The sequence below is a fragment of the Apteryx mantelli genome, chromosome 5, assembly GCF_036417845.1.
Source record: "Apteryx mantelli isolate bAptMan1 chromosome 5, bAptMan1.hap1, whole genome shotgun sequence".
Taxonomy (NCBI): domain Eukaryota; kingdom Metazoa; phylum Chordata; class Aves; order Apterygiformes; family Apterygidae; genus Apteryx; species Apteryx mantelli.
Genome location: NC_089982.1, coordinates 7,271,850 through 7,297,219, shown reverse-complemented (window position 1 = coordinate 7,297,219; position 25,370 = coordinate 7,271,850). Strand labels below are relative to the sequence as shown.

General features: G+C 40.1%; 1 protein-coding gene across 1 annotated transcript in view; it reads right to left on the bottom strand.

Moving 5' to 3' along the window:
- Positions 1–24,158, bottom strand: part of SPARCL1 (SPARC like 1) — a 40,938-nt gene extending 16,780 nt beyond the window's left edge. Inside the window, 1 exon segment of the mRNA XM_067296999.1 lies at positions 23,970–24,158. Within this exon segment, the coding sequence (XP_067153100.1) occupies positions 23,970–24,158 (189 nt within the window).
- Positions 24,159–25,370: the final 1,212 nt, after the last annotated feature.

Here is a 25,370-nt window from a genome sequence, read left to right as displayed (position 1 = left end):
TGCAAGTTACAGCCGAAGAGTTACTTCACTGAGGTGGCACAGGCCTTTCTCTGCATGCTCTGGTATTGCTGTGACTACAGTGGGCTCTGCTGTGCACAGCAGAGTAAACAGCTGACGTGTTTGGACAAGAAATGAGGAATTTAACAGTACTTTTGCTTGGGGTGTTGAGAAGGAAATGCTAACTAGTGTCGTTCCCCCCCCCCCCCCCCCCCCCGGCCCTTTTGTATGCTCGGCAAGAAGAATGAGTTTTGCCTGAAGCCCAGAGGAGGCAAACAAAAGCTCTGACTTGCTTATTCCATGGCAGTGGATTCCCAGAGGCATTCATGCAACTCAGCTTGAAATGGAAAGTAGTGGTTTTGCCTTTGATGACATGGATGTGACAATTGTTCTGAGTAAATAACCCCCAAATGACCCTTTATCAGAGGACAGCGCACAGCTGCAGAACTGCCACCCAGCTAAGGGTGCTTTTGCCCACTCAGTCCTGTCAGACCCAGGTGCAGTGGGCAGTATTAGACAGTTCCAAGGTAGGATCCTACTGCTGATAGACACTGGGGTAGTCCCAGCTCCTGAAAGCACTTACGGGGACTTCAGTGGAGTTGCTTTATGAAGAACAGTTGCCTGAGCACAGGCTGCAAGCGACAGTCTTTCATTCGCATTTCAGAATGCATCTGAGCGCCTGGTGAGCACCAGTGCCAGCCTGGGATCAGACTTTCTATGCCTGTGAAAGTGTATGAAAGGGTAAGTGAAATCTCTGCTCCATCAGTAGTTTTTAAAACATCAGACGTTTATAGTCCACTTAGCTCCCCAAACGTGCAAACAATAACACTTCCTCTCCGTTAAGGAGAGCTGGATAAATGGACTGCCAACTGAATGTCAGTGTGAATGGCTTTTTCTGGCCTCCAAAGATATAATCATACAAGAGATCATATTTTACAGACATACAGCTGTATGAGGGCCTCCTAATCGATTCTAGTTTTGTTGCAGTTGCTGTGGGCTATTCCACTGATGAAGCGGGTCTGCCAAGGGCTTTAGGAAGATCCTTGATCTAGGCATGCTACAGGTGCTACCGGTGAAAGCAGTTTCAGTATTTTCCCTGCAGGCTGCGGTGTATCAGTGTGCTCATAGGCAAGATGGAGTACATCACTATCTACCAACGTAGCCTGTTCCTTCACAGTGTGCAGGACACTCGCTTGCAGAACAGCCATTAGGTGGTCAGAAAAAGGATGACATACATTAGAGCTTTTGTGTGACTGCTGTGTGGTCAGGAAGATACCAGAATGGTTGGTTGTTTGCTGCACTGTTAAGGGTACTTGGGGTAGAGCCTGAAGATCTTGCCTCAAAGGGCTCGCGGCCTCATGTTCTCATCCTACATTACTGCTTCCTGAGCTTTGGGAACTGGAAGCGGTTACTGGAGTGGGGCTAGTTCCAGTATGTCAAGTTAAGTCCATGTGCAGTGACTGTATGCCCAGTCTTGGAAACATTTACTCATGTGGCAAAGCCTCCTACCTACGCACAAGAAGGAAGTTAGAAGGGGCATATTCTGTTTGCTGGGGCAGCCTCTGACATCAGAAGGGATGGGAAACTTTCCTGACAGGCATGAAAAGGGGAAAAAGTAAGGTCAAGAAAAATGGTAAAAATAGGTAATCACTTGGCTTTGAGGGAGCACATTTTCTTATATCCTTAAGATATGTATATTATACCCTTAAGATAAATGTATAAAAAAGGATACCATATAAAGGTTCAAGGATGTGAGTCTTCTGTTGGGAAACTCAAAGGTTATAACCGAACAGTTTTACCTGCAATTCTTGCTCATGTTCTTCAACCCTAGGTTACGGAGGCTACTGCTCAGGGGAGACTTATTTCACTCTTGGTGTTTATGCCATCACTGGCGCATTTGCTGGCCCTGCGGCAATGCACTCATGGGGATTCAGATGGACTACTTGTGACTTAATCCTGGCGGGAGGACTGTCTGATTGGGATTTAGAAAAGAGTAGAGTTGCCATTCTAACCAAATGTGTGTCAGCAGTCCCTTGAAATACTCACTGATGAGATTATTTTTGTCTAGAGGGCTTTAAATAATGGTGTCTGAAATCCCTGGCAGCGGTGCCTGTTCTCAGCTATGCTGCACTGCATGCATTTTTGACACCAGTCACCCAGGAATTTCCCCAGTGGTCATTGCTTCTTGTTGCTCATGGCAGGAAGTCTGCATCTCTAATGACAAATTAGAGGAAATTGTCTGCAAGAATAGAAGAGCTGGAATCTGCATCCTTTCCTGCTGCCACTTGGTGTTTTGTTTTTGGCTCAGAATCATTGTCAGCTGCTGAAATAGCAAGCCTCGTGCAGCTGGGACCTAGCAGGTTCTCACCTTTTGAAATGCCACCCAGAAGCGATTAATTTGCAAAGGCCACAGCAGAAGGTGGCAGTTCGCCTATGATCAACAAAAGAAAGCATGCAGACTGACCTAGATTCAGTTCTGGCATTGGTAGAAAATTCTGCATAGGCCTCCACCATTAGACTTGACTCCAAAAAGTGCAGTTGCCTAATCTGCTGTCATCATAGCTGAGCAACAAGGTTATCCAGCATTTAGAAAAGAGAATTGGAGGACAGGTCAGCTTTGGAGCACGATTTCTCACGTGTTCAGTGTGAACAAAAGCTCATCTCACAGGGGTGAGACTTGCATGACTAGCTTCTGCAATACTTAGAAAAGCAGGTGAAATGTAGTAAGAGACTATGGTTTTGTTCATTATTAAAATGATAGAGAAGCTTTAGAGTTTAGCTTTCATGATCATGTCATGATCACAGCATTAACACTTTGAGTGGACAGTTTTGTGTGTAAGTATTTAGGGGAAATTCATGAATCGCCATGCAGAACCTTAGATTTCTTGGTACAAAATCTGTTCTTCCTATAGCCAAGATATAAGTGTGCAATTCTTAGAAGTGCTGCTGGTATAGTGCATTCTTACATAAAGGCCTGTTTCAAAAGCTCTTGTATGAGTGTGAATGAGTGTGTGTATATACATATATGTATGCATTTGTACATAAATTGATTGATATATGCGTACATACATAGAAAATAGAGGCAGAGAGCTAGAAGAGATGCGAACCAAGTAAAAGAAGATGCTCTAATATGAAAACAGGTTCCAAAACATAAAATATTTTTACTCATTTATCCTGAACCATCAAATGGCTGCTAATCAGAATCCATTCTTCTGATGCTACCAGTTTTACAGCTGTAAAGCCATTGGCCATAAGTCCTTGATGGCTGAATCAAAAAAAAAACAATGTTAATAGAATAGTATTTCAGAACAGCTTGAAGCATTTTTTAAATAAACCATTCACATTTGCTTAATGTAATTGTTTGATATATCATTTGCTTCACTTCTACAAAATGAAGCATTTAATTATATTTTCCACTTGTTGAATTCTGGGTTTTGTTCACAACCCTGTTCAGTTAAATCAAATTCAAATAAAAAAAAGCTAATTTGAAATAGAAGTCAAAATATTTCATTTGAAATTTCAGGTCAAAATGAGACTTTTTAGTAGCCGGAATTATTATTCTATATTTGATATGAATTGATCGGTATTGTCATGCCCCTGAATCTGCATATTCTTCACAGATGCACTCTTTGTTACGCATTTTTACCAGTTCTACACGCACCTTCCTGAAAGGGTCCTCCAGTGCCAGCCAAAGTTCATATCTCTTTTCACTGTTATGGGAAAGGATAAGTGTGTATCCGCTTATCATGGCCCTTGCTGTTGGATGAGATTCCTGGACTGATATCGCAGGAGATATTTTGACAGGTGTTGGGAAGCCAGGTTGCACAGTGGCTTTGAACTGGACAGTTGTGCGCTCTTGCAGGAGGCATGCAGTTTGCTTAGCTCTTGTTGGCCATCACATAGAGCTTTACTATTTTGCAGGATCTTAGGGGAAAATAACGGCCTCTAACAATTAGGCAAAGGTCATCTTCTCGACACAATAACTATAGAGTGCTTTCTGTTCTACAGAACACATTCATTTCTGCTCCAGATTTAAATGTCTGAAATTGTTTATCATTAAAACAAACAACGATACTCAAAGAAAACTTCAGCTGTTTCACAGGACATGAACAAAATTTACAGAGGGTTAGATAAAAGACACTCCAAGGTTTTAATAAAGAAAAGAAAGAAAGAAAAAAAGAAACTACCATAGCAGTAGAAAAGGTGCTCCTACTTGGTTAGCCACTGATGAACTAGAAACCCTTGAGCCATGCAAATTCTCATTGCTTTTCCGCGATGTATTTTGATATCTAATATGGATTCTCTTAGCAAGTGTCTTTTGCTATGGGTCTCGGTAAAACTAAATGAAATACCCTCCTCTGCTTCTGCGGGATAAGCAGCGGGGGGAAATGAATTAGTGTAATTCGCTGAATTAACTGGCTCGGTGTGAGCGTTCAGTGGTCACAGGCTCTGGGCCAGGGGAACTCGGCTATCGTGTGGAAAGGACATATTTAGTCTCCTGGGGGAAGGGAGCAAAAGGGACCGGGTGCAATATTTTCTGCCATATTGGCTGGCCTCAGAAGAGATGAATGCAGAGATCAGTCTGGGCAGCCCCAATGCAAGCCTCGGGGAAAATGAAGCATGGAGGATGCTGGAGGCCAGCGCGTCGAGCGGGAGTGACAGCTGTATCAACGAGACACCTTGTTTTCCCCTGCCACACACACTTTGTTTTCTGTCCTTGCTAAGCTTTGCAGTGCTGTTGCAATATACTGGACATGAGGTGTGTAAGTCTGTAATAAGAAAGATGGAAAAGGAGTGAAGAGTGAAGCTCTAATTAAAAATGTAAAAAAAAATTGACTCAGCTGGAGATTCTCACGTAACTCTGAGGGTGCTGTTTTGAAGATGATGCTCTGACTCTGTAATAGGGACTGTACAAACAGAGCAAGCTGTGTATATGTGTGAAAACCTCTACGAGTGGCATCTGTGTGCAACAGACAATTTGTAGCTTTTGTTTTTTAATGACTTGGTAGTAATGAGTTTAGTGTCTCTCTCTCTCTTTCTCTCTCTCTCTCTCTCTCTCCTTTTTTTTTTCTTTTTTCCTCCATTATTCCATAAAATACACCTCCTGAACTGAAACACTTCCTAGGTGGTTCTTGAATCAGAAACACTGGGGTGGATCCTGGCCTCACATGCCCTGATGTAGGAACAGAAGGCAGTTCCAGTGGTGTATGCTGTAAGTTCAGCAAATCTAGCATCCCTATTTAATGTTCTTCCAGTGTTATCCTCTACTAGCTAGGATATTTTGCATGCTGTGCTGACATAATTGGAAGACTGGTCAAGGTAAAAAGGACTAAAGTGCATGGATGGTGCAAATCGTTATGCAAATTCCACAAATGAATTCATCTTAGATAATCTTTTAAACATGTTTTCTATTCAGGTTACTGTTCTACTAGGTTCTATTCCATACTTCCCAAAAGACTGTAGACATTTTATATATATGATTAGACAAAATATAGTAATTAATGTATGAAAATTTACCTTGTTTTATATGGCCAACTGTGAAGCTTGTTCCTAGTAAATCCAAAAATTCCAGAGGCTGAAATCACAGCTGAGCTTTCTGTCTGTAGACCAAGCAGTAAATAAAACTTTGACTAAAACCCATGAGAAACTCCTAAAATGCCTTTCCCTTTTATCTCTGCTTCTTTGCCTGGAAACTAATTCATGCTTATTGGAGTTGAAATTCTGCTGGTCTGTCAACCAGTCAGCATCTGAAGAGTGAGATGAGATTTCAGAACTTTCTGTGTTTTTTTTTTTCTTTTTTTCTTTTGTTGTGCATTAATAAAAGATGATAACTTTTTTTTTATTCAAAGCTTTGCTGTGTGCCATGAATATTTCCCTTTGTAATATCAAGGGGATTGAAGACGTCTATTTCTGTGATTTTAAAATATGCTAAATATGGTACCAATGCTCAGCTAATACAAATAGATGCAGCTCCTCGGAAGTCAGGACAAACGTGCCTATGCTAATCTAATGCTAGCTAAGAATTTAGCTCTTTTTCTTGTAAGATGTTCAGAATAATGGTCATTAACATTGACTTGAAATTGTTATTTCACAAAAAAATGCCAGACTGCTCTCAAATAGAGTGATGTATCTGTGAAATAACTCTTCTTATACCTTTAGCAAGGAGTCACATGCAAAGAATTCGGATCAGATCATGGTTTAGATTGCTGAGCAAAGAAGTGTGCAGAAACTTAAAGCTGAAATCTATAGGGATTTTAATGTTGTTATTGAAAAACACATATTTGATTTCAAAGTCTTACATATTTCTATGTTTAAACAGACTTACTGGGGGAGGGAAGGAAATGTTTCTGTTTTGAGACTGTTGAAGTATCATGCATTTTTCATTTATTGACTGATACAGTTTATCAAAGCTGTTATAAATTTGCAAAAAGATTTCATTAAATCAAAATGTCTGGTTTTGATGACAAAATGCTTTGGCTATAAAAGATGCTTGTTGTTTTCTGAGTGTCATCAGGCTGCTGAAACTTGTCTCACAACCATCAGTACTAGCGGGAAATCTGCAGCCATTCCTATTGTGCCGAGGAGTGTAATTTTAGGACCTTTTTATTTAGCAATTGCCAGTTTCATCACCAGGAAGGGGTGCTGTACCATCATGATAAAGCATGGAAAAAAACCCACAGTAGTTGTTGTGCTGGAAAACTGCAACCTAGAGATTATTGCTGTGACTCATTAGATGATTTCATTTGAAAATAGAATAATTACACCCTATCCTCATCTTTATTTTACTCAGGAGGATGGAGTCAAGTACCAGTGTATTTATCACAGCTAGATGACCTTTTAGCGGAGTATATGACTGCATCAGTTATGGCTTGACAGTAGAAGGGCATGAATTAATTTTATACAGGTTTTATGCTAGCAGTACTGGTATCTGGCCTGATCTTTGCTTTGGTTTCCATTTGTGTTTCAGTCCTGTGCATGTAGCCTGTATGCTAAATACAAAAACCTAGGCCACCTCCCAGCAGGGTTGTCAATGCAGAGACACTTTTTAGTTTTAGTAGATTTTGGACTAAACACTGATTAAGTTAGTTAATCAAGACCAGCTACTCCCCAAATTGCCTGATCCACACATCGCCATTAGACAGCAGTGCAAGTGACAGCTCCCATCAACATACATTTGAGAAGCATTGATGTATGCTGTGATAACTGTATGGTACAAAGAAGGTGTTGTCCCACCAAAATATGGCCCGCTCATACTTGAATCAATGTAGCTCCCATGAAATGCCTGGTTTTGTGGTAGCCTACAGTGTTACAGTGAAGTCATACATATTCTAGCAAGAACGTAGGAAAAATGGAGGTGTGGGACTGGCCACATCTTAGAGTACGTTTGAGCAGAAGATACTGGTGCTTGTTGGTGAGCAGCATAGGTTGGTTTTAAATAAGTCTAACCAGTAGCGAGGAGAAGAGGGATGTGACTGTTGAAAGGAAACAAACTGGATGTAGAGAAAAATGAAAGGGAAAATATGAAACAGAGAAAAATTAAACACGGAGGAAAGAAGACAGGTACAGGGATGTGAAAAATCAACTTTATCCCTAAGTGTCACTATAACACCTGTTAAATGGGCGCTCGAAACAAAGGAAGACAAGAAAAAGCTCAGAAGTTTGTGTTAGATTTATTAATGTGCCTATCTTGCATTGCCTTCCCTGGCAGAAAAGGGGTGTGGGTATGACTGACTGTAAGAGAGAGGCAGTTGGACTGAAAAGAACAGTTTCATTTTTAGTGGAGTTGCCTGCACTTTTGTAGGCTTGGTGCGCCTTCGGATTTGTGCCCACAAGAGAGTGGTATTGAGCCATGCAGTTCTGTGATGCACCAGCTTCAAGAGTTGAATTTCCAGTTTTGCTAAACAGAGTTTCTTTTATCCTCAGTTCTGCAAACTCTAGTTTCAGTTCTGACACATGCCAAGCTTGACTTTGCTATCAAATATGCTTTATGCTGAATTGAAATACTATGAATAACTTGGAATTTATGTGTTTTCTCACAATACATAAAGAAACTGTGCAACCACGCTTCTCTTGTATCCAGTTTTCTACCTACAGCACGTGTAGATAGTCCACACTTTCTCATCTGCTATTGCAAAAAAAAAAAAGAAAAGAAAAAGAAAGAAAAAAAATCACTTGACAGCAGTTTTAGTACTTATGTGACTTCTAGTAATGTCAGCAGTCTAGTACCTCTCGGTCTGTTGGTGAACAAAGCCTTATTGTTCCCTGTTAGGATGAAAAGTGGGGATGTTAAAGCTGTGCCTGAACTGTTGGACCCAAGAGCACTTCTCTGCATCCAGATCTGTGTGTATGTGCAACCACTGCCCAACTGCATCAAGGGCTAAAACTGGGCGAATGCGAGCCTCCCTCTTCTGCCTCGATTTCCCTGGGGAAGGAACCCTCCTGCCCGTGTTTTGGCTGAGAGCCTTCTTATACTTACAAGGGAACTTTGTGACAGGGCTGTGGCACCCACAGACATATGTCTAAGCAAGCTTTAACTAAATGTGGCAGGGAAACCAACAGAACAGTGTGAGTCTGACTCCAGCCTGGGCTAATCATCCAGTGCTGATGTGCATGCTCCACGGCTTCCCTGCTTCTTTCAGATTATAATCTGTCAGATTATTTTTATAGGACTATAAGCATATCTGTGACTGGTAGTTGTAATTTATAGCTGATCAGGGAATTAAAGGAAAGTCTCAAGGTTATTTCCTCACCAACTGATGCACCTGAAACCTTTCATGATGCCTCATGGTCCAAACCCTGTTAGGACTTCAGTGCTACTGGAGCAAAGCCTTTATGGAAAGGACAGATTTGCTAGTAGGCTACCTTGGGACTGTTGGGTGCCTTAGTTAAGAGTACCAGAACTGGCTGTGAACCACTTCTCTAGCATCTCGTAGTGATTACATTCTTAGGGTTATGTAAATGTTTTATTTACTGGATTTCTATGGAAATTGCCTTTAAAAGATATGTATTATAAATGCAATTTTTTTTTTCTCCCACTACCCTGTGTGGTTTTGTATCAAGAGTATAATTATCTGCTGAATTGTATTCAGTGAGATTTTGCTCATCAGGGTTCTAAAAATAATTCTTACAGAATTATAATATATCTCTTAAAAATGTATATCTTATAATATCTCATAACATACATCTTATATAATATATCTCAAAATTCTTACAGAATTGCAGGAAGCCTGGTGCTTTGTTATGGCTCACTAGCGTAACTCAGTTGCTCAGTGCCAACCGTTTTCAGCCCTAATTTAGGGTGCCCACAGCCTGTAGCAGCTTCCACTGAAAATGTTGGCAAATATTGCTTGTCCTTTTCTATTGGGAATAATTGCCTTGATTGACATGGATGATAAAGCATTTAACGTGGGGTTAAATTTTAGAGTCTGCCAGGTAGAAAAATAAGTAGGAGACCAGGCTGGGGAAAGGAAGGAGCTGGTGCCTCTGATCACCTTTGTTAAAGCTTGGTTACCAAAGGAGTAATGTGAAGGTTTTTTTCATGCCTCATCCTTGAGGAGAATATCTAGGTATATTGGTGTGTGGATATTTGTGGCTCTTTAGGTATTCTCACAGGGAAATTTTCCACTTTCTAAATTCATATGTCTATTGAAAATAAATTACTAACAGTAATTATAATGTTCGTCTTCTCTGCTAAATTAAATTAGTACATTACTCCTTCCTTCCATTTTATCTCAAAGGAATGAATATTGAATTGTCTTTGGAAGAGTTATTGTACTGAATTTGAACTGAAATTTTTACTCTCTAAAAAATTACATTTTAGCATGGCTTTCTTTTCAAATCTTCATGCCATCTGAATTTCTGGTTGAAATGGACACCCTAACATTTGCTTCTGTGGGACATTGCGATATCTATGCATGGGATTTTCAGAAGCATCTGAGTGACTTAGGGGCTATTAAAAATGTCTCTGCATATGTATCTGTAGTATTGTGCATAAAGTACTGGGAGGAAGCTTTTTTGTCCCAGGAAAAACAAGGCAATAGTATTGTGGTCTGAGAAAATGTGTCGAGAAAGGCAACTGGTATCTGAAATTTGGAAATGTCAGGGTATCTTAATCTGCAAGTATCCCCTCAATAACTTTGAACCTTTTAATCTTCGTAGCGATAAGGTACGCCACTTGGTCTTTTACCCGAGTCTCCTCCTGTCTTCCGTTAATGACTCCCATAGTTTACTCCAAGTCAGCTCCACCAGAATCGAGGGGCAGTCCAAACCAAGTGAAATGCTAGATTTTGGGGGTTGTCTTGCGGGTTAGGAAGGGAATTTGATGACAGATGGAAAATGTGTGATTTGATACTCTGATAGAAACCATGCAGATAGGTTGACTAGGATGGCCAGCTTTTCATTAGTATTATAGTTGGGTGAATGCTCGGAATTGTGTCCGAAAGATTTCATTCGGAGGTTTTAGTGCATTTGCTTTTGAGTCTGTATTTCTGCTGTTCACATGCTTTGTAGCAAGTGCTTTCCTTTTCAGATTTTATGTTTGCAGTGAGTTTGTAAGTAAATGGGACCTTCAAAATGGAGTTTATTTCAATTGGTACACATGAATATTTGCATCAAATTCTTGAATCTAAAAGTTGCACTTCTCAAATTAGAGACCAGAAATGTCCTATCTGAACTGTGTCCATTCAAAATTAACAAGCAGCTCTTAAATCAGAAAATAACAATAAATACCCATGAACTGTTGTTGAGTATTCTTCAAATTGATCTAGTTTGTAAGAATTTTTTTGTTAAAAAAAAAAAAAAACCCTCAATGACAATGTGATATTTCATTACAAAAAAAAAAATCACGAATAGAGTCAAAAGTTAAAAATCCTCATATATGTTGTTTTTTGCCTATTTGCTCTACTCCATTTTTAAAAGCAGGTTATGGAGCCATACAGACTAATCAGTTTCAAAGTTTATCTCATGTGCTTGTCCAGAGTCCCCTATGATCAACTTTTTTTTCTTTATAAAAAAATGTCATTCTAATATGCAGATGGACAGAACTCCTTAAACCCATTCCTACAGGGCATTTTCTAATCCTTCAGTAATCTTCGTGTCTTTCATATGAACAGTCTCTGATTGTTCAGTAGGAGATTGATCTGTTCACTGTATTATTTGTTTGCATGGGGCAAAGAACTGATCCCGTTGCAATCCCAATAGGAATACACCCGTCTGATGAAAATTCACTCTTGATTACATTCAGGGAAGGACACATCAATGTTGACTTGATATAGTTTGGTTTTCTTAGCATAAATGTCATATCTAGTCAAATGCTTTAAATTAAACTAGTCATCTGCACTCATCAGGTGAACGTGGAATCTTGTCTAGAAAAGATAGCAAGATAGTTTGAGTTCTATTTTGATTTTTTTAATGTTGTCCCTTTTATTTCTTTATCAGTCTTTATTAAATGCTTTACAGAATGTATTTCCATGTATGATTTTCATCATGCCTGAAAATAGATGGGATAGACTTCCAGCCAGGACTCATGCCATCTAAACGTATAGACATGACTTGCACTTGTAATGGATGGGGAAATGGCTCCAAAAAAGGTGGAGGTTCTGATTAGGCTGCCCATGTACTTATGCTAACTCGTTTTTTAGTCTTTTGAGACATGATGCAGTTGGTGTATTAAAGAGACTAATCCTGCCTTCTATAAGTTCCTGCACTGGGCTGTGTCATCTTTGACCACATTGCCTACACAAGCTGAAATTAAATGTTTAAAAAAGAGAGAGCGAGAGAGAAATAAACATCTTTCACAGCCTGGGAACATTTGACTCTCATTCGGGAAGAGCTATTTTAAAGCTCAGACTGAGGGATGGCTATTTTTGCATTTCAGCCAGACAGGCTCAGCTAATGAACTATATTGTTCAAAATGTTTTGTTGAACAAATCCTTAAGAAAAAAAAAAGAAAAATAAAAAGAACAGAAAAGATCCCTAACCCAACACAAGTTAGAGGTGGATTTAAATTGCAAACATCTTATCTGTACCTGAACCCTTCTGTAGTTCAAGGGTATTGAAATGTGCTTTGGCTTGCCATATTATTCAAGTATTCGTTTGCTTTAATAAAGAGAAACAGAAAATGAAGCCAACTTGGGTGTTTTAAGTGCAATTCTGTTGAAAGCGCTTGAGCTGCACAAGTCATGCCATCTCTATATCTAGCTCAAGAGTTTATGATTATTCCATTTAAACATTTTGGAGACATAGTGCAGTTAGAAACTTCCAGATAAGCTTGATGCAAAAGCAGAAATTGTTGTGTGAATAGTACCAGGAGTTGTGGCTAATCTGCGTCTTTACCGATGTTCCACTGAGTGCTTCCATGTCAGTCTGCCTCTATAGATTGATTTAAATCTCAAGGGGTTTCAAACGCATTTCAAATTATGAATGGGAATCATTTCATTCAATATTGAACTTGACTGTCATATGAAGTGAGCATGCAGCTCTTTGGCAATATCATGAAACAAATAGAAGTTTTGAAAAGGAAGAGCAGAAAAAAGCTGTATCCACTTCTCATGGGGAACTTTATGTAAAAAGACACTTGCAATGGAATTTGACAAGAACACTTGTTTAAAATGTGTTATCTTTTGTGATGCCAAGCAGCAAAGCCTTTGTCTGAAATATGGCATTAAAATTGGGTGACATTTCACTTGAACTTAGTGTTGTTTTTTTTCTTCTTGAGGAAGCAGTATGGCCTTGAGACTAGAGTATCAAAACCTCCTATTCTATCCCTGCTTCTGCTGCTAATATTCCATATGACTGCATTTATTTTATCTCTAATTCTGGTTTCCCTCTTGCTCAGGAGTTAGCATATAATCAGTTATGAGTTTGTTTAGCTAAACAACACTGTAGACATACTTCTCAGTTTAAGCCCAAGTTATATGAGCAATTTAAAATCAGTAGAAATACATCCACGGAGATAGTAGTCTGATGAAAAATGTGATTAACTCAGTGCCAACTCATGCACAGCAAGTTGTTTCCCTGTGTCGCCTGCTTAGATTGCATATTCTGGGTACAGAACAATGAATTTCTAATCTTTGAGAAGGTCTCTAAGCACAGATAATAATCCAAAACAACTACCTTGATTTTTATTTTTTTTTAGTAGCCCACATAAAGGCTCACTTCTGTTGTTCTTGGTCATTCTGACCAAGTCCCACAGTTTTGTAGTAGTCGCCAGATTGAAATTATTCTTATAGTAAGTGTAATTCAGGAAGACTAAGGTGTCTTACCAAAATCTGCCTCGCTATATTGTTTTTTCCAGCACCAGCATAAGGTAATATGTATTTCATTTGCTTTGGGACTTGTTCAAGTAATAGTACAGTGAAATACTGCATTAAGAAATGCACCAGCATATTTAGAACATTTGGTATGATCAGTTTGGCTTGAAAACTTTAATTGAAGAGAGGCTTAGGAGGACTGGCATGGGGTCACGTAGAGCATCCCTAGGAGATACATACCCTTTTGCAGCTCATGCTTTGAGAAAGTCTCTTGTGACAAGTATTAGATGAGATATTGAGAAGTGACTAGAACTGCCTTAGCTTTGCCCCCTGGAGCCCACCATTGGCTGAAGAAGGGACAGAGGCGAGCAAAAGGTAGCTACCTCTGAAAGCAGAGATATGCACGTACCAGTCACTCTCCACACCAAGTGAGGTCTGTGCGAACTGGACAGTTGCCTACTGGGCTGTCTGTGGCAATTTATTGTAGATTTGGTGGTATTTGTTAGCCATGATGTGTATGTGGATTTCTTTTTGTGTGGAAGGATGCCCCTGAGAACTGAACTTATATAAATGGAAATAGTCAGTGATGTGAATTTGAAGCTGTGCACCGAAGGACTAGTACCAAGGACATCTGTTGCAAGTGAGGAGTTCATCAGTTGGAAATGGTCCCAGAATAGTAGGATCCATCGGTACAAGTTGATCACAGAATGACCATTAGTAACCAAAGAGATAAAAACTTGGCAAAAACAAATGTGATCCCAGCATGTTTTCAGCAAGGCTCTCCTGGCAGCGTGAATGAACAGGTCCAGAGAGTGGAACTAAGGAGAGCTGGAGAAAGAGGAGCTTTGCCATGTGAGAGGAGATTAAAACTTGTTTGCTTAGTCTCACAGAAGAGCTGAGAAAGGATATGATTCCTGCCTATAAATGTATAAACAATGAGGAAAGGGTAGAGGTATTTAAGCTGAAGGATTAAGTTGGCCAAAGAGGAAATGGGTAGAAATTGGCATTGGAGACATTTGGGCTGAAAACTGGAAGGCTTCTAGCTGTGGCATTAGAGAGACTCTAGAGCAGTATTCCAGCAGGAGTGCTGGCAGCAAAAACCCCAGTAATTTTAAGATGGTGCTGGATCAGTTTTTGAAAGTTGTTGTATAATATGGTACTCTGTGAAAGACAGGTATAACGTTCTGTGACATGGGACTTTACCAAGAGTAGCTAGGATTATGTCACTCTGTCTTCTGAAAGTTTTTTTTTTTTTTTAGAAACAACATCCTATCTCAGTTCATTGCTGAGCAGTCACATGAGTTGTTGCATTCAAACAATATATTATATCTAGGTGTGGACTGAAATGTACAGGACATATGAGTCAGAGCATGTGTGTTTATTTGCCAGCTCTATTATGGGCATTTTTTAGATAATCTGTGTGAATTTGCTTACTCTCTGTGAAACCATGAATAAAATAGAGACTAATAATCTTTTCAGACCTCACAGAGGCAATGCATGAGCATCACACAAATAGGTGGATTTCTTTGGGGAATAGTTTTCTTGGTTTTACCAATAAATGACATGTAACTGGAAAGTATCTTCCACAACAAATCTATGTTATTATCAATGCATAAGTTGACAGCATTAATAATTCAGTGTTGTGGATCATAGAAACAAAAGAGACAAAGCCTCTTATTTTCAGTCATAGAAAGACCAAGCATTGATGCTTATAAAGGGGTACCACTTATCCTGGGATAAAGGTTTGGAAAAAGTTCCACGGAAAACTCCTTAGGTATTAATGAATACATGCCCATAACAATTCACAGGGACAGCTATAAAACTTAAAGTTCTACCCATATTATCCTTCAGCTTGTGGCTCGGTTTTGTTTCTCTTGCTACAAAATAATAGAGCATGTTTCTTCCCTGGTTCTCTGCAAACACAACCTAGGCCCAGTCTTTCTGGCGGAGCTTTAAATACTTCCTATGGCTGTCGCAAGACAAAACAACTTGAACAAAGCAATAGTCACAGGATGCAACATGACTCATGATCTTACCAGACACCTGTGCCAGTGTTTCCAGGACTCTGCTTGCTCAAGATAATGCTTCGTTCACTATCCAGCGAAAGTATTTCACAGTGAGCTACAGGTGAAAGGCAGGTTCCCTTAATTAGGGCGTTCTTGTTCTAAAATCTGTATTTGGTGAAGGGCTTTCATCTAGAGGACCCCTAAGTACGCTACCAATCTAACAAACTGAAGTGTGAATTTTGTCCTAGTTGTTTACAATATGGTGAGAGGACTCAATGTTGCCGAATTTAATTAACTGGGCTAGAATGTAACCAGGAAAATGCATTGTTATTTTTCAATTTACAATTACAATTGTTATTTTTCTTTTTTTAAAAGTCACTCAAGATTGCTAGTAGTCTTCTTACTGAAAGCTGTTAAGCAACTGTACATTTTACACTCCCATTGGGTATATTGATAGTGTCTTTTGAAGAGTGCATCCTCAAAGCCATATCTCATGCTTGTCTAAACTGTGAAGCTGGAAGTGAGCGCCATGTGGTGGACCTGAATCACTGTGGTGTCAACTTGCTGTTACATCGCACCGTATATCATTGGCTATAGGCAGATAAGTTTCTGCAGGATTTCCAGGCTCTTTGAATGACAGCCACGTGTTCAGAAATTGTAGAGTGATACTTGTAATCACTCTTGTGACCACCCATCAAAGGCTGTATAAGGATAGGCAGAGTCTTTAATATGAGGAAAAAGAAAAGGTCAGCCTCTCTACAGATGATGGCCTGATGACATAATTAATGAGAGTAGAGAGTAATATATTTCCTCTATACCTGGGACTGCTTTGAGCATAAACTGCCCTCTGGAGAGGAAACAATTAGGCACGAAGATTTCTTAGAAAAATGCAGTATGTGATAAGGAAGAACATTACAGATGCATAACTTCAGTGACCACAGACATTGATTTACTGAGATAGCTCTGGGCTTTAGGCCTACTATTCAAACAGGCCAATGCGTTGTGTGACCAAGCAACCTGTGCCTTCTTGCATGTGTCTGCATGCTGTGGCTGCATGTGTCCACCCCTGGACAGGAAGTATTCAGCGTCACTGTCGGGCTAAAACCCTTTGGACAGGCTGGTGCTCTTAACCCCCTATTTACGCCTTACTGACTCCGAGGAAGAATTTGATTCAGCTTCTCTTGCTACCAGGAGCTCTAGGACTCCTTTGAAGAAAGTGCAGCTCTTAGGGATCTTTTTACTTTGCTGAAGACAGCTAGGCATTCCCTGGCACTAGTTGGTTCCTTTCAGAGTTATTCAGGACACAGAATGGTCCATGTATCCTCCCCAACACTGGGCCGCAGGCTTCTGTCATACGTGATTGCTCTTCCGTTCTCTCATGGTTTTTTTTCCTTGCTTCAGGCATCCATAATTTCGTACAATTGCCTCTTTCTCAAAAAGAAATAGATGCTGAGGAGCATATATTATTTGTGACACCATGAAGGTCAAGCTCCTATCAAATCTGTCATCTAGCTTGCTTGATGTCTCACTTTTTTACAGCCCTCTCTCACAAGACAAAGAGCGAGGGAGGATGGGTGGGTGTAATGCTTGTCATTCACTGATCTGTGAGTTTAAAAATATGACTTGTGAATTACCTGATGGGAACAGTTTTAGAAGGCAGTCCACACCCAAAACATTTTAGTTCTCTAGTGGAAAAAGGTATTTGAAGAGATGCCTATTTAAAAACAAAATTAAGCATGAAAGGAACAGGACGTTGAGTCGAGCTAAATACATGCAGACTTAGGCAGTGTCAGTGTTTCAATGGCTGATGTTTTTCATTCTAGTCCTGGTGCTTTTTCTGAGGTAGCTCAGATCACTTGTATTAGGGAGAGTGGGAGCAAAGCAGGAGTAAAATGGGATGAGCTGGGGCTCATTTGCTGCCTTAGAATAACTAGGCAGCTTCCCCCCATCCTGAGACACCCGCACCCACACCCACACCCCTACCTACCTACATTCTGAGGAAGAAGAACAAGGGAGTGGAGAGAGAGAAGCACTGCAGTAAGTGCCTTGCTCTGGCCATAAGATCTCTTGGGGAAGAACAGAGTTGTCAGAAAGCCCCATCTAAGCTCCTGATCATCTCTAGCTCCTCCAGAACCAGAAACTGCCGAAGAAAGCTATTTACATCCCATGGGTTTTGTAGGTCGTCATTTCCCCTTTAGGCAAAGGTTTGCGGTTAGTGATGGTTTGGTTTAGTTAAGCCAATTTAAGATGTATGGCTGACTCGTAACAATCCAAGAAGGTGACTTAGGACAAAAATCCATCTCAAAGTAGTTGCAATTTCCCAATCAAACATCAACATTTAGCAGCAAGTGCAAATATGCTTTAGCTGCCTACTAAGCATAATGTTAAGTACAGAACACAGTAGATGTTCCCCTGCACAAGGCAGATTTTCTCTTCTGCACAGTAACACCTTTCCAATACAGATAATGTGCCAGACAGTACGCGTTCTTGCTGTATGTGATGTGTGCTAGTTAGAGCAGTATCATGGATTTATTGGCATCATGTGCATCACAGATAAGCAGATTTGGGAAATGTAATGCCTTTGTAGAGGAAAGTTTAATAGGTCTGAACTTTTTTGTACAGGATGCGTATTACTGTTTGAGTGAGAACTTTGTGGACTACTGCAAACAGTCTTCATTGTGTTTGTTGTGAGCGTTCAAGATGCATCTCAAATAGAACTTTGGTTTATACTTATTTCAGTGTCATGTTGTTTGTTCTCATTAAAAATTCTTGTTAGATCATTTCCTCTCCTTTGCAGAAACTTTCTGATAAGTTGTAGAGTATTTTAAGTCTGTGAAGTGTTTCCATTGACTTTTGCCTAAACAAACTAATAGAGTTGAATATTTTCTTGAATTATTTGCCTGGACACTTTGCTCTTGAGGTTCTCACCCATAATTAATCCTGAAAATCAGAACTACGGTGAACCCTGTATTTTAAAGAGGACAGGAAAAAAAGAGTATTTTGAATCCCAGTCATTTTACACAGTGCTTGTTTAACTTTGATATTAAGTTCTGCTGCCCTGTGGCACTGACAACAGAAAATCAGCTTCCATTTAATGAAGACCATTATGGTTTTGTGTGTTTCTTCACACCTCAGGCTCCCCCTTTACCCTTTCAGATCCAGTTTTGTCGTAGGAAATGTTAATCGCTGGATGTTTAGGTAGTTATTTGGAAAATTTTGTCTAGGATATGCATATCAAAATTCAGAAAAATTAAGCAACCAATGTAGAAGCTCCCACCAGTAGAAAGTGAGTTGAGTAAGTAAAATCCTAAATCATTCACTAAATGTGTTGGGCCTAGGAATATGGCACCTATATCCAGTCTGCTGCTTCACTGTATTTGCTTCAAGCAAATGATATACCTTTTTAAATGGGTTTTTATTTTTTTTTTTTAATCGAAGAATGGTATTTATTTCAAAGTACCCTTATCTAGTGCAGAAGCAGTGACTTCCTGTGCTGAATGAGTTGTACTAATTTCAATGCTGAAAATCCCCAAATAACTGTGGGTAGAGGAAAAAACTGGGAATCAAATTATAGTTTTACTATCGAGTGGGGGGGGGGAGGGGGAGGGTTGGGGAAGAATTGTGCTATAGAAACAAAACTTCTCCCTGTGCAAGCAAGCGTTTATGTCTCTATATACTTAGAAGGAAGTAAGAACCAAAAAAGAACAAAAAGAACATAGTGTGTAAGTACTACATTGCAGGAAGTTATGACTGTCACCTTCCTTCCTCCAGAAATTCAGTATTTGAGGTCCGCAGACAGAAAAAAAACAATCTGTCATCAGTACCACACATTTAAGACCGAGATCTCTGCAATAGTTACATCAGTATGAGCTCATGCCCATAAATGAATACTGTTAAATTCAAAATCTTCTTTATGGGCAAAGAAGAAGCACAACTTACATATAACCAAGAATCTGTTGTTGGTATAACTGAAGTCTTAAGAGTGTAATCATTATTAATCCAGATCTAATTGTTACAGAAAAAGAAAGAATAATACCGTTAGAATACTTCTATACAGAAAAAGTCTCAATAACAATACAGTTAATACTGCTAAACACACATTTCTTAGTTTCTATACATTTTCCTAGTGTTATCCTTCCTCTGCTCCTTCAGGCCCTCGTTCTGGTTGCGGCAGCGGGTGTTATGGGAGCTGTCAGCATCCCCGTTCTTTGCTAGGAGGAACATGATGTTCGTGTAGTTGGTTTCTTTTTCCTCACTTTAGGATCCACTTGGGGTCACTTTTATGTTTGCTAACATGCTTTTACACCTTTGTTTTTTCTTCATTGGTCTGCAGCTCCATATTACGTCTGAGTTTATCCAATTAACAAGTGATTTAATCCAAAGTCATACACACCAACAGTTTTTTCTTGAAAGGAAGAGAGTTTATCCCTCCATCTATCTCCTGAAAGAAAGGACTGGCTGTTGTTGAGAAAGTACTTAATTGCATTATTGCAGACAAGGGTTCAGATCCGTGAAATCTCAGTATAGCTGGGAGGTGGGTGAAGTGCTTAAGCCCACAGTTCTGAGAAGATTAAAGATCAGATTTGTCGGTTTTTACAGTTCGGACCCTGTTTATTCAGTGAGAAGTGCCTAGGCCCTCATGATGCTGCAGGATGCCCAGGCACTCTGAGTTGTGCAGTTTGCTGCAAGGTTTTCCATCGATACCTTTTTTTTTAGTTTGTTTCAGCCCAGTGTCCGTCACCAGTGTAATCAAATTTCATTCTGGGATCCCAGAATGGTTTTATAACAGTAACTGTGCATTGAGTGATCGTGTGAAGCAGGCAGTGCTATTGAACTGCTTTTAACAGAAGCTGCTGTCTTCACATTATTTAGGCCACTTGCTGCTTACAGTGGGGATTGAATACCTGAGTATTTCTGAGGTATGGCACCAAAAAGATCAAGGTGAGGCTCTGAGGTGCAGTGGTGACAAAAGCACAATCCAGATTTGTAGGTTACCACCTTTGGATTGTAACTAACAGTCCTTGACCATTTTCCTTGGTTTACTCTTTAGAGCTGTCATGCAAGTTAAAAGTGGATTTGGTAAACCGAATCTTGCATGAACAATCACTAAAAAGGCTTTCAAAGTTTGCTGTCTTTCTGATTTGTTGAGGGATCCTTCTTCCACCCTCTCACCCTCCAGAAGCCTAGGCTAATGAAGGAAGTCCTTTTATGGTTTTGTATTCTCCATTTCTGTTGTTTCTGGAGAGGTGTCTTGCAGAAGACAGTGGGGTTTATGCAATTTCCTTAAAGAAACCGCAGAGCATACCGTATAATTACTTCTAGGCACAGCAAGGCTGCCCCAGCAGCTCAGAGACTTTACTGTTAACATATGTGACTTGAGAGTGCATTCAATACATGCAGCAGGGAGAAGGTTCAGCGATACGTATGTCTGCAACTCATAAACATTTCAAGCAGCACAAATACTAGAAACCCTCAGGAAAGTTTTCACCAATGATTTGAGTCCTGAACTTGCTCTAAAAATTTGAAGGAAGGCTTTGTGTATCTGCTTGAGATGTGGAACCACAGAAGCCAAAAGAACTGGTTGAAAACAGCAAGCCTATCTCAACCGTGCCAGAATCTCTCCTGTATTTGTTTGTGTCAGTGTTCCCTATTTGTTTATCAAACATCTCTGTATCTTCCTGTTTGAGTGAATTGTTAATAACTGGTCACACAGAAGTGTGAGTTCTGTGCATGAAGATAATTATTTAGTATTCATTTCTCGTGAATCTTTTCCTTTTTGAAAGATTTCTGCTGTATTATCTCCTGTGCAATATCCCTGTGTGCATTCAGCATGCAGAAAAATAGATTGTGTGATCATAGTGATTTACACTGGGAACAGTGAATAGGAAATAGTCCAAGTCAAAAGGTTGTTACTAGCACATGTGATCACATGTATATTAATTTTTCTGAGGTGTACCATTGAATTCATTTGGAAGTTTAACAGAGTGTGAATATACTTGTTCAGCAGAATTTAGATTGTCATTTAAAATGTGCTCATGTAAATGGGTTGGTACAGAATAGAAAGCAGGAATAGGAAAAAAATACTTTATTCACAAATGCTTCAGTCTAGGAAGAGTGTTAAAGTTGAAATGTTCTTCAAAGTGAATGGTTGATCCAGATTTATAACTGATATCTGAATCAGAATTAGGTAAATTGATTTCTAGGATGAATAAATAGGAAATCTTCTGAACCTAGGTCTCGGAAATATTAAGATGCAGCTCCTGTTGAAATCCATGTGCATGTTGAATGGATATGTAATTTACTGTTTAAGGATCCTGAGTGAATGGTGTTCAGTACTTAAGTAATTTTCAAGAGCTACTTTTTAGTAGTTTGGCAGTATTCTGTGCACGATCTCATTTAAAGCTGTACATAAATTCTTCTTGTTTTCTTGTAGTGCTGTTGCTAGTTTGTTACTTACAACACCAAATTATGTGTGGTGTTTTTTTAATTGTTTCTCTCCAGGAAAAAGATTTCCAGTTAGCAACTTCAGGTTTTCCTTTGTTGTTCTAATGTTCAAAACACCTCCCCCCCCCAAGTATTTAACAACTTCTTAGGAACTAAGGGAAAATGAGAAGAAAAAAACCCAAACATTTGATTAAATACTTGTTTCTTACTGACAGCAATTTAAAGTTAGGATGCAGATCTTTATGTAATGCAGAATAACTTCTATAGGGTTTTTATTATATAGACCCTCATATAATATGGGATATCATTATGAAAGATGTGGCTACAGCATTCATGTAATAATAATATTTAATAAAGTGTTAGATCACCAACTGAGTGAAGAGCATATGCCAAAAACACCTATGAAATACCTTTTAATAACAGTATATTCAAAGAAAATCAGAATGGATTTACTAATCATTTTGGTATTGGAAATGACACTGAATTGCCAATAAATCTACTATCAGAAGCACTTCACCTGTCTGTCTTTTGAGGATAAAGGAGCAGATGAAATTATTAGGCTCCTTGTCTTTTGTTAAGCTGTCGATTTCATATTTCCCAAGAATATTTGTGAATAACCCAGAACATGTCTGGTACCCCTCTTTTTCCCTGCTTCATACTCAGAGGAAGCAGACAACTTTTAATATTTTGCCTCTCTACAGCTGTATCTGGCTAACATGTGGCTTGACCTGAAGGTAATTTAAGATGTTTCTGGAATCATATCAGCTCTAGAGAGAAGCACATTCACCTCAAGTTCCATGAATAAAACAAAAAAGTTATTTTCAAAATTCTTTGCTAACAAGCTAATCTCGTATGTGGCTTAATCGTTTTCCTGTTTCAGATGGGAAGTCTTTCCTAGGTACTGGGAATGGCAGCATGGTGTCTTGAGGGAGTTGGACATGATCCTACACTTAGCCTGCAGTGACTTGCACCAGGCAAGTAGTGTGTTTATGCTCAACAGGCTCGCGGATGGGGCAGAAGAATGAGCACGTGCAGATATCTCTGTAGGAAAGGCTTTGCACCGTGCATTTCGGAGAACAGTTATGCCCCATGCTGTATGCGAGCAAGTTCGTAAATATTAAGGCCAACAGAGCAAAACTAAGAGGTCACAAAATCACAGAATCGCAGAAGGGTTGAGGTTGGAAGGGACCTCTAGAGATCATCTAGTCCAACCACCCTGCTCAAGCAGGGTCACCTAGAGCACGTTTTCAGGATTGTGTACAAATGGCTTTTGAATATCTCCAGAGAAGGAGACTCCACAACCTCTCTGGGCAACCTGTTCCAGTGCTCTGTCACCCTCACAGTAAAGAAGTTTTTCCTCATATTCAGATGGAACTTCCTGTGTTTCGGTTTGTGCCTGTTGCCTCTTGTCCTACTGCTGGGCACCACCGAAGAGAGTCTGGTCCCATCCTCTCTACATCCTCCCTTCAGATACTTATTTGCATTGATAAGATCCTTCCTCAGTCTTCTCTTCTCCAGGCTAAACAGGCCCAGCTCTCTCAGCCTTTCCTCAAAGAGAGATGCTCCAGTCCCTTCATCATCTTAATAACCCTCTGCTGGACTCGCTCCAGTAGCTCCATGTCTCTCTTGTATTGGGGAGCCCAGAACTGGACGCAGTACTCCAGATGTGGCCTCAGCAGGGCTGAGTAGAGGGGGAGGATCCCCTCCCTCAACCTACTGTCAATGCTCTTCCTAATGCAACCCAGGATAGCATTGGCCTTCTTGGCCACAAGGGCACATTGCTGCCTCATGCTTAACTTGGTGTCCACCAGTACTCCCTGGTCCTTCTCCACAGAGCTGACCAGCAGGTCAACCCCCAGCCTGTACTGGTGCATGGGGTTATTCCTCCCTAGGTGCAGGACTTTGCACTTGCCTTTGTTGAACTTCATGATGTTCCTCTCTGCCCATCTCTCCAGGCTGTCGAGGTCCCTCTGAATAGCAGGACAGCCTCCTTGGTGTATCAGCCACTCCTCCCAGTTTGGTATCTTTGGCAAACTTGCTGAGGGTGCACTCTGTCCCTTCATCCAGATCACTGATGAATAAATTGAACAATACTGGACCCAGTACTGACCCCTGGGGGATACTGCTATCTACAGGCCTCCAACTAGACTTTGCACCACTGAGCATGACCCTCTGAGCTCTGCCTTTCAGCCAGTTCTCAGTCCACCTTACTGTCTGCTCATCTATCCCATGCTTCCTGAGCTTACCTATGAGGATGTTATGAGAGACAGACCTTCCTGAAGTCAGCGTAGACAACATCCACTGCTCTCCTCTCATCTACCCAACTAATCATCCCATCGTAGAAGGCTATCATGTTCATTAAGCATGATTTCCCCTTGGTGAAGCCATGCTGACTACTCCTTATCACCTCCTTATCCTTCACATGCTTGGCGATGGCATCCAGGATGAGCTGTTCCATCATTTTTCCATGGATCAAGGTGAGGCTGACTGGCCTGTAGTTCTCTGGGTCCTCCTTCTTGCCCTTTTTGAAGACTGGAGTGACATTAGCCTTCTTCCAGTCCTCAGGCACCGCTCCTGTTCTCCATGACCTTTCAAAGATGATGGAGAGTGGCCTAGCAATGATGCCTGCCAGCTCCCTCAGCACTCGTGGGTGCATCCCATCAGGGCCCATGGACTTGTGGATGTCCAGCTTGCCTAAATGATTTCTAACCCAATTCTCCTCAACCAAGGGAAAGTCTTCCTTTCTCCAGACTTTCTTCGTGGTCTCTAGGGTCTGGGATTCCTGAGGATTAAAAAAAAAAAAAAAAAAAAGCCTTTGTTTTCCCTGTGATTGCATTGTGTTATGTCTAAGCTTCCAAAAGATCCACATGAGAAAATTCTCTCATGTTTAATATGCTCTAGTTTATATATTTAAAGATGGTCATGTACAAACAGTTCCCACAGAATACTGTTTTTCTAGACAGGTAATGATCATCTCTGCTTTCTTCTTTAGACTGGCCTTCCTCTTTGACTTATTTGGAGTGTGTGTTCCAGAAAGGTAATCCTGCCAGCAAACTTCAGACCTTCCTCTTACCTCTTTTGTGTTGAACATATTTTCTTACAGTGTTTGATCTCCCTTCTCTGCCATGGAAAGACCAGTTAAACTGTGCACGTCCCACGCAGTGTGATGCATGGCTTCAGTTCAGATGAAAACTTTAACAAAATGTATGTTGTGGTCCATATAAGTGTGTTTGGTTTTGGTCTTAAACAAAGAGATTTTAATTACTCTGTAACTGCAGGAGGAAATGTGGATATAAAGAAATTGGCCGCCTTGACTGTGTGAAAGTGTTTCTGCTGTCGCAAAGATTTAATATCATATGTCCTATTATTATTTTGTATGCTTGTATTTGTTGAGAATTCTCTACCCCCCCCCCAATTCATTAACATTTTGAAGATAAAAAATAAGGCTGAGCAAAAATTTGATGTCAGAATGAGGGGAGAACATCTCAACTCAAATATTTCAGGGATTTAGCACATTGCAAATTGGAGAAATTTTGGAGCAGAATTTATATTCCAGACCTATGATTTGTTATTCCTTTTTCCAGTAGGGTCAGTATGAGATATTTCTAAGAGAAGTGTGCAAATCTTGTCATGATGAATGGTCATGTGATATTTTGACAGTGGCACAGACTTT